This window comes from Taudactylus pleione, unplaced genomic scaffold, assembly GCF_031769625.1.
Source record: "Taudactylus pleione unplaced genomic scaffold, aTauple2 ptg000040l, whole genome shotgun sequence".
NCBI classification, from domain to species: domain Eukaryota; kingdom Metazoa; phylum Chordata; class Amphibia; order Anura; family Myobatrachidae; genus Taudactylus; species Taudactylus pleione.
This window is the reverse complement of record NW_028284442.1, coordinates 23536395-23547084: the sequence shown is the minus strand read 5'-3', so window position 1 is coordinate 23547084 and position 10690 is coordinate 23536395. Positions and strand designations below refer to the sequence as shown.

At 45.4% G+C, this 10690-nt stretch overlaps 1 protein-coding gene across 1 annotated transcript in view; it reads left to right on the top strand.

Annotated features, from left to right (window-relative positions):
- The first annotated feature begins 1651 nt into the window (after window positions 1-1651).
- MYO1C (myosin IC) overlaps window positions 1652-10690 on the top strand; it is a 167093-nt gene continuing 158054 nt past the window's right edge. The window contains exon 1 of the mRNA XM_088454797.1: window positions 1652-1741. Coding sequence (XP_088310923.1) covers window positions 1652-1741 — 90 coding nt within the window. The remainder of the gene's footprint in view (window positions 1742-10690) is intronic.

Here is a 10690-nt window from a genome sequence, read left to right as displayed (position 1 = left end):
ATTTCCATAGGGCTAATTAGAGGATCTGTGCAGTTTCAATTGCACGGAATTCTGGCTACACGCCACTCCTATGACAGTCCCATAAGACAGAGTTCTGTGCAATTGCATTATTGCCACCTAGGTCCCACCCCAAAATGTTCCTTTCACGCATGGACAGATCCAGCCAAGATCCGTCCTAATCAGAATCACACGGATATACACTTACATGTAAATTTGCTTGTGCGCATAGGCTCTATGCTAAAACTCACTATTTGCGTCTGTACAAAGAGATCTGTCTGACTCACGATTTAGACCTTGTGCCTCCAACACATGCAGCAGGGGGATACCTCCCAACCCCCTTCCAAATGTCAACAAACTTACAGAATGCAAGACGGCGCAACAGACGCCTACATTTAGGAATGGGGAATGTCCCTGAAATAGGGATGGTTGGGAGGGTGATTTAGCTCATTAATAAAGTTTTACCTTTTGTTTCAAGGGTGAGTGTAACCCTTGAAACAAAAGGTAAAACTTTATTTCCAGGATGCTAGTTTGTAACATATAATTTTATATATTTAAAAAGCTTGCTGGCAGAATAACCGCATTAAGTAAATATAATTATAAGTTAGATAACATATGAAATATTACAACGTTATGTTGGGAATGGGCACTTAAGAAAAACATTCAGTCAATTTTTACTGTTCTTTTAAGGCATTACTTAGCATCTGAAAAGCACATTAACAGTGAATAGGTGTGATTGGGTCTTACAATTATACACATCCAGACTACTGTTGCTGGGATTCACACAATACAACTTCAAGAGTCACAATTGTTATATGCAAAATCACCTATTTGTTGAGCAAATCACATATTTATTACAGATGTTAGTTGAAGATGTAATTATCCTTTCACATTGAAATAGTTACCATTTTTGAATGTTACTTCGAGAAACCAGTATACATCAGAATGTTCCCCAAAAAGGTCAAACTGGAGTGTATGATGCATGGGTTTGTTTAACAGGAAACTCTATCATAATCAAGTCACAAAAATGTTTTGTACTGCACACCCAATAGAATTGTGTAACTTAAAATAATTCTAAACATATATATTCTAAACATAAAATATATACATACGTTGTTGGTAACAGCTACAAGTGCCTTTTTCCTGGCCTGAAAAACTGAACTTTTCAACCTCTGTATTACAAACTAGCGATGTGAAATAGATGTGTATTAAGTTTAGCGATTAATATCTATGGACATTTGCCAAAAAGCTTTACACTTGAGACCAATACAATTTGACCTCTCGAGTTGCCCCTAAGGAGACTGTTGAACTTTCATTAAGGCAGCAGCATAAATTAGTGGCTTCTCAAAGCCTTGACACACTTAGGAACCAACTGTGACCTCCTGGAAGGCACTCGTGAACTTTCATTGTCAGCATTCTCACCTTGACTTTGTATAAACATATAATTCCGGATTATCCACTTAAAATAACCTTCTCAGAGAAATGAGGTTTCCAGTCCTTCCTTAACTTCCCTAAAACCCGTTAGCTGTAGTCTAGACTCTGCAGATGGTTTGTGGATTGACAAGAGTACAGTACATGCAAAACCTGGTCTTAAGTATTGCACAGCAGTCCACTTTCTGGATAGCGCAAAGGTCTTCTCTCTGCTGATGAAAAAATGGAGCTAAAAATTGAATATATACCCACGGGGGAGATCATCAGATTAGTCAACCAGGATGGAGACTTTATGTGCACCAACTGCAAAAACGTAAGCTTGTCTTCCTAAGTATCATACTTTAATTCTTGCCTAGTCCCGCAATGTCAATGATTAACTGTTTGTTATTCAACACGATTGTTCAATCTGTAAGATCTTTAGAGAACCTTTGGCATAATTTCTCCTCTAGTCAGGGTTTGTAATATCATCTTTAAAAAAGGAAAAAATAAGATGGAATGTTTGGCAATTAGTATTTCACCCAAACTTCTATAAGGCGTGCCTAGACGTGCTGCTATTGTTGCCTAATGTACAGTAACCACCTGGGTAATAGATGCTATCTGATTGCAAGCGGGGTTAGGATGACTATGGAACTATTGAACTCTGTAATAGTCAAATGTAAGAAAGGTGCCAAGTAAGAGAAAGGGGTTATAGGCGGTCGTTGGGGGCATGAGATGTAATGGGTATGCATACACATACATGCTTTTATGTGTGGTGAGAATCATAACTAATAGAAAGTAGCTCCAATAATGATGGCTTTTATTTAAGGCATACATTTAGGAGCTGATTCTGAGTTGGATGCATCTCTTAACCAGGTCGCGAAGGGCGAGTATTTGCATACAGTGCATGCGCAGAAGCAAATTAATGTATTAATGTATTTTTGCGCATGTCTGTCCTATTCTAAGTGAGACACAACTTGGCCAATTCTGTCATTACGTGAAATTTAGTGCGTTTCTGGGCGGGTAATGGGCAGTGACATTGAGATCGGACATAACCACCCTGACTTGTGGGAGTGTCATGGTGAGTGTTGTGGGTGTGTACCAAAAGCTCAGTACCAGCTGTGCCTTCACAGCTGTTTCTGATTAAGATCTTGTACCTAGTATGGGGCTGGTACATGTGCCGTTACCAATGATGACGGTTGCAGTGGCCGACGTAAAATCAATGGCTGGCACGAGTTTACACTTACAGACGCACAATCCCCCGCATTAGCTGATTGGATACTGGCATTAGCATAAGGAGGTAAATCTGGCTTCTGCGGCTGCCCACAACTACAGCCACTTTACCTGTGACTCAGAGTCAGCCCCATAGTATGCTGAGTAACATACCAGGTTTCAGCATTGCTGCACCAACATGGGCTGCCCAGCACCTATTGAGGTGCCCTCTACTCTCCTGTTGCACAGAGTGGAAGTGCACCTAGATTTGCAAGGAGGCAGGAAAGAGACGCACTGTGCACAGTGCAAACATCTCATCAAAAGTTCAGTCTCCTAAAGTTTGAAAAACTATATTTTTTCTATATTTCTCCAAAACTACTGAGTTCAGCTTCAATTATGGCTCAAATTAACCATGACTGTGTATTGCAGTCATCAGTCTGTGAATGAATCTGTGCTATTCAAATCACGTGCAACTTGAAGGAGAAAAATGCATTAAACGAAAACCACCTGATTCAGAGGTGGATGCATTTAAAGCGCCTGATGTTTTAAATCTGCGCTTGCTTCCTTACTGTGGGGGGTGCGGGGGGAAGTGATAGGCATTCCTGATGGTGACTGGAGGGGTGGCTTTCATTGACGGGCAGTTGGTGGCGTGCCGGTGTCAGGGAAGACGCATTACCACTGGCACGGTGGCCATGTTCTGCCGGACATTCTGAGTGACCATAGGGTTGCTCATATGTCCGATGGTGCGACTATATTTATGTCCCCTTAATGGTGAGACTATTTGCGAACAGCAGCGGATTACAGCCGCAGCCAGTAGACATCTCAGAAGACAGCCCATCTGCTGCAGTATTAGCATTAATTCGCAGTAGCAGCTGTGACAAAAGTTGCAGCCGCTACTGCATTAGCGTCATCTGTGAATCAGGCCCTCACTCTCCGGCAGCTCAGGGCTGCTGCCAGATTGCAGTCTTTATGCAGAGTGGAAATGGCTGCGCTCTACTCAGCACAGAAAGGAACCGCTCTCTCCACCATTCTATCCCATAGCATATCCGAGGGCCAGATGTACTAAACTCTGAAAAGTGATAAATTGGTTTATCACTTTCCACTTTATCACTTTTCAGAGCTTAGTACATCTCCCCCTGTGTATAACACAGGAGGAACAAAGCAGAGTAGATTTATACTTATCAGGATGTATAATAAAGGGATTGCAATAGCAGAGTTTTCCAGAGGGTATATGACATGGTATTATAAAGGGTATCCAGTCACATGGTCGACATCCACCATGTCAACATTAATATTGTCAACACCACAAGGAGAATATGGTGTAGATGTATCATACAGAACATGCATGGTAGAGTTGCAGAGTGGGAGTATGGCCAGTTGTATATAACATGGGGGGAGGATGTTGTAGGTTTTTTACTGCCTTTTTTTTGTTCCAAAATAAAACACTTGGCATCAGCCCTGTACAGACTATTGCCTCTGCATACAAAATGTGATATATGTTTATTGAGACATTGAAATGGCATTTATTTCTGAAGCCAATGATCAAATAAAGAGCCTCAGTAGTCAGAGGCTCTACTGAAGCTGACAAGGTATTGTAGTAGTTACAAGCTACCTTATGTATAATAGTTTCCAATTGCACACACACATATATATGTCTGCTAGGAGAAAAGTATTCCTATTTCATGTTATGTGGTTGTAGTGTCTAAGGGCCTGATTCATGGCCTGGTTGATGGTCGGCCATTGCGCAGGCACCGCGCGTGCGCGAGTCCCACAGCGAGTGAGAAATCACTCGCTCCGGGGCTCGCTACAAGACGGGGCGGCTGTCGATGTTGATTGACAGCTTGCCCCGTTTTGTGGGCGGGGAGGGGGGGTGGCTGGCCAAACTGAGGCGTTCCCGAAGGAACGCCTGCCATTTGTGGGCGGCCCTACTGACATCACTAGTTATGTCAGTAGTGGACTTCCTGCTCTATTAGAGCAGGAAGTCCACTCGGGCTTGCAAGACTTGAGAACCTACCACAGGGTCTCCTCGCAAGCCCGATGGTCGCGATAATCGCGACCATCGCCAGGCCGCACGCACACGCTGTGAGTGGTCACCCACAGCTGTGCGAGTGGCCTGGAGGCCGGGCAAAAAAAAAATAGGGACGCTCTGAATCAGAGCGAGCGCACGCAAATAGCGTGCACCTCTGAATCAGGCCCTAAGTCTGCATAGAGTGTTTGAAGGTCGTGTCCAATGGTCAGGTCATTTTGGAGGGTGTAGTATCTTAGTTTTGTATAGACTACTAGAATTGTTTTGTGAGCATGTGTAGTAGACAGGTCATATTGAGTATTCATAGAGTCCTAATTTCTATGTATAGTCTTATTGAAATGCATTATGATCATGTTATTTTGGGAAGCTTTGGTGCCTTATGTCTGTAAAGTATATACTAGATAATGTGAATATATAGTTGCAGGGCTATTTTTTAAGAAAATAGGTTCAGGAACTGTGGGTTTAGCTATAGAATTTTTAAAATATTTGTATTATATGGGTGGAAAACAGTGGTGCGGATGGGGGGGACAAAGGGATGCAGATGAGTGTAAAACAGTTGTGTGGATGTGGAAGACAGCAGCGTGGATAAGGGGAGACAGAGTGGCACGGTTTGGGGGCACAGAGTGACGTGTATGGAGTATTACAGAGTGGCATGGACCCAGGAAGACAAAGCAGCGTAGATGGGTAAAGACAAATTGGTGTAGATGAGAGGATACAGACTAGCACAAATGGGAGAACACAAAACAGTAGGGATTGGGGAAAACAAATTAGTGCGGATGTGGGGGAAATCAGAGTGGTGTGGTTGGAGGGGACAGAGTGGTTCAATAGGATGAAGAAAGAGTGGCAAAGATGAGAGCAAGACAGAGCGGCATGGCTGGGAGGAAGGTAGTGGTGTGGTGTAAGGAAACAGAGTGGCACAGATGCAAGAAGACAGGGCGGCGCGGATGGGGAAAGACAGATTGGTGCAGATGAGGGAATACACACTAGCACAGTTGGGAGAACACACAGCAGTAGGGATTGGGGAAGATAGAGCAGCATGGAGGCGTATAGGGGAAGAAAGTGTACATGCATAGACAGAGTATAATAGTTTTAGCAATTAGGGAGCTGAATGTGTATTCTAAATGAGATAGATGTAAGGAGTGAGAAGGATGTTGTAACCCAGTGGGATTGTTCTGGTGACCTAATGGGAAGATTGTGGGTACTGAGTGGGATGTGGGTGTCACATAACTGCTCAAACCTCAATAGACTGCATGTGTGTATTCCAATGGCACACAATTGTGTGAATTAGCAGCTCCACCATTTTGTGACAGCAATCTCAGGGTGTGATGGCATACCATATCTGTATTGTGCAAGGAACACGTCCATTAAGGCGTCAGATCTGAATTTCATTGCTTTTTTAATTTTGAGTGGCAGAAATTCAGTAGGTTTTGTGAAAATTCAGATAATGTCTAAGAAGCCTTAATGGGACATGTGAAACCGTAAGGTTTTTTTGTCTATGGAATTTCATAGCTTTTTTAAATGTATTAACTCTCGGGGTTGGAGGAGCAAACCGTGCCACCTGCAGGGGAGAAGGACAACAAAATTGTACACTAGTGCAGGTGGAAGAGGGGCCGACACACAGGAGGTGGTTTGGGAGGTGCTGAGTGAGAGACGGCTGCAGGGGCGGGCTGTAGGCGTGTGGGGTAGTGGCAGCAGCAGGGGCGCGGAGCAGTGGCAGCAGCGGGGCAGTGCACAGGGGCATCAGTTGGCGACAGAGGGCTCACTGGTACTGGGCATGCACCTGAGAAAATAAAATCAATAAGTCATAGATGCATGGACGCATCATTGAGATCCATCTATGCATCTATGTTAATAGTTGAATGTGTCAAATAAAAAAAAGATGTGCCCCCCTCTCCCCCAAGGCACACCAGCAGTTGGCTTTTCAGAGCCAGTCCTGGTTGTCAAAATACAGGGGACAGAAGACATAGGGGTCCCCTGTATTTAGCACAACCAGCACTGGGCTCTGAGCCGATCCTGGTTTTGGAAATACAGGGGAAAAAATTAAGTAGGGTTCCCGTGTATTTACCAATACCAGCACCAGACCCTTTCTAGCGGGGAAGGGGGGTAATGCCGCAGCCAAGGGGAGCACTTTTACCAGGTCCCACAGCCAAAGCATTACCCCTGACCACTAGTCAGCCCAGGCCGGGGTTCCCTGGGGATTCCCCTCAATAAAGGGGTCCCCTCTCCAGGGAATCCCAGGCCTAGGCTGATAGCCCAGGGCTATCCATGGCATCCCTGGGCGGTGGGTGCTGGGTTGATTGTGTGAAGTTACCCCCCATCCCTCTAAAGCTAACCAGCCCTGGGCTTTTTACGGCCAGTCCTAGTTGTGAAATTACAGGGTGCAAAAAGCGTAGGGGTATCCTCTTATCTAGCACAACCAGCACTGGGCTAGTCAGAACCAGCCCTGGTAGCCAAAATATGGGGGACAAATGGTCCCCTGTACATTGAGCAGCACTGGGCTCTGATATGGTCCTGGTTCTGGAAATACAGGGGAAAAAATGAGTAGGGTCCCCCTGTATTATCCAGAACCGGCACTGGACTTTTCCTAGCGGTGGGCTAATGCCACAACCAGGGGAGCCCTTTCACCGGGTCCCCCAGCCAAATCATTAACCCTGACCGCTAGTCAGCTGAGGCTAGGAATCCCTGGGGACCCCCCTACAAAAAAAGGGTCCCCGTATCGGGGCACCCCTGGCCTAGGCTGATATCTGGCTATCCCCAGAACCCCTGGGCGGTGGGTGCCGGGTTGATTTATGTATAGTATAAATATTGTCCTTTGCAGGTGAACCACAGGTCTCAGTAAGCAGAACCACAAGTACCAGCATGCAGGGCATTACGGCCCACTTGCACCTGCATTCCACCTGTAAAGAAAATATTAAAATAAACACAATACACTTTAATATTGTAATATTTTATTTTACTGTGTCTTCACCTGGGGGGCGGTGGCCTTTTAAGCTCTTTTGCAAAAAAAAAAAAAAAGTTGAGCATTACATTGACTGCAAGTATAATACAATGATTCATATCTGCTACCAAACACATATCCTGAGCAATATCTGTTGCCAAACATGGAAAAATTGAAAAGAGAAAGTATGCAGTTACCATTCACTTGGGTTTGGCACTCTGGGCCTGATTTAGAGATGGAGGCTAATGTGTTTGCAGCTGCAATTTCGTATGGAACGCAGCTGCAAAATATGCTAATAGTTCAAAATTTACCTGCGTACGCTGTCATATACCAAAGTAAACATCGGTAACATCAACGGACATCGAGCGTCCATTTTGCCCTTGCGGCTGGTCTGACCAGCCGCAGACTCGTCACATGCAGGGGGGTCTCATGCTGCGTATGCAATCGCAGTGGATAATTTATGCACGCCCATGTAAAGGCGTTCAAACGGCCAGGCACGCCTGCGTTCCGCCAACCACCCCTCTGTCAACCCCCCCCGAAATGCTCACATCCTGACAATCACTATGATGGGTCTCCATGGCCTGCAGTGCGATCGAATTGCTGCCTTTGCGCACACGCACTGCAATGCATGCGCAATAGCAAACAATTGCTCCATCTGCGTGAAAATTGCATTAGCAGTACATGTTGGGCCGTGTAAGGAGAACACAGCAATAACTGATTCACACTGATTGGTCCTATTCCGAGCTGGTACCAGCTTGCCATCCAATAGTGCTATTTCCTGCCCTGCACTGATCTCTGGCAGCCAATCAGAGTTCAATGTAGGACATTAGCTGAAAAGCTAATGACAGAAAAGATAGTACAGGGTCAAGAGAGTTTAACATTGAAATGACTTAGGTGCCCCCTTGTAGTTTGCCCCCAATTGCTTGATTTGACTCACTCAATGCAGGCCCTGCTTCATATACAGACGTATTCAATTAGCGGCGAAAACATTAGCGATAACGGCCGTTTTCACCAAAAAAACTGGTGAAAACGGCAACCGGCAAAAAAGAACTGGAGAATAAGTTTTCTCCATCCCAGACCTGGCTAAAAATGTGGGGATTTCTTTCAGAACCCTTTAGACACCCCCCCTAATGACAATTGCTGAAATTTTTTTTGTACATTGTGTACTCTTGTGAAAAATGAGCGCGCAAATTTTGGGCAAAAAAAAAAGTTGAAAAAGGTGGAAAGCAATTTTTCCCCCCAGGAAATTACTATTTCACGTAAATTGGGGGTACGTTAAAATGGGTGCAAGTATATTTTCGTGTCGTAAAAACGCAATTTTAAAAAAATGCCTGCTGCAACAGTGTGTGATGTTTAAAACACTTGACGCATCCATACCGCCCCCCGAAAAGTCTGTTGCACAGTGCATGCATCCCAATTGTTAGCACTCAGAGGCGCATAATAGAATCAGACGCTTGGTCTATGAATTTTAGTGGGCATTCTTGGAAGGTAACAGGGGTTGACTATGTCGACGCAGGGGTGTCGCAGGTATGTCGCTGAAAACACTTGCATCTAAAGACACACAGACGCTCACACTGGAGGCCATACTCAGATGGGGAAACTGCATTTGCCATAGGGCTGGTGCAATTTGCAAAGGTGTGACCGATGGTGGTGTCTAAGGATGGACCAATTGGTAATGCAGCGTGTACAGATGTTGAAGTGGGAGTCTCAGTCCTTGCTCATTGGAAAGCACAGATGTACACAGGGGAAAGACTTTGTAGCAGCATTTGCATAAAGTCGCAGATAGCCAACAGCCAATAGACACAGCCATGGCCGCTTCTGCGTCCACCTCTGAATAAGTCTGAGAGAGCAAATTGCCAATGTATTAGTGTATGCATGGGTCTGGGAACACGTAATGCCATCAGTGTCGGACTGGGGCATGAAGGGCCCACAGGGGAATGCAGTGGTAGGGGCCATGCTTAAGGGGTATGGTTATCCCTCAGAGGGGGTGTGGCCAGTCACCCAAAATGCTTGGATAATCAATAGGTGTAGATTCTATAGAAGGGAACCAATCACCCATATTGATCAGTGGTACTGCTCCACCAGATAACTGACCATCTAATAGAGTAACAATGTATAATTTGAGGTCTTGAACCTGACACCTTGAAGAGGGGGTGGGCCCTTAGGAAGTGGGGTCCACCGGGGATTTCCCCTGCACCCCTGTGGGCCAGTCCAACCCTGAATGCCATTGCCTCTCACCATGGGAATGGGATTGTAATGCCGGTGGCTGTTTAGCCACCGGTTCAAATCCCAACACTGTGAGCCCGACAGATGGAAATCCCGGCAGTGTGAGGTAAGTACCCTAACTCTCCCCGCCCCCCCTAACCCTCCTTTAGGGGTGCTTAACCCTAACCTCCCCCCAGGTGTGCCTAAACCTATCCTCCCCTCCCTGCACCCTAAACCTTACCCTCCTGGGGGGGTGCCTAACCCTATCCCCCCGGGGTGCCTTAAACCTAACCCCCCCTCCCGTGGCTACCAAGAGGGGCGCCCCGTACTCATCTCGTTTGGGCCCGCGTCGTCCTGGGTTCCGGCATCGGGATTATATAACAGGCGTCGGTATCTCGACGCCTGTCATAAATCCATACCAGGCATATTGCCGTCATGATTGTGACCGACATACCTCACCATCAGCCTTGCGACTATTAATATGTAATGCTGCAATATGTGCACGGAAACCTGTGAAATGATGCAACATAATAGATGTGCACACCATAACTGGGGAGAAATTTATTATTGCGCAGACGAAGTGGGTCAGCAAATACCCATGCCCAGATAAATGGAAATATCTCTATGAGAAAGAAATATGTGAGAAGGGTCAATGTCATAATCCCATGGTATGTGTGAATCAATGATATTTTCATATTCAGGGAAACCATCCAGTAAATCAGGGGCAGCAGGGGAAGGCTCAGGAGAAAATGATTACAAACTGTCGTGGTAAGTGAAGAGTAGATTGTGTTAGATATCCTCATATTCTCTGGCAGATTCAAACAGACAGAGGAAGATTCAGTCATCTCAGATATATAATTAAAAACATATAAATCATGGCCTTAATTTTACAGAATATCTGAAGG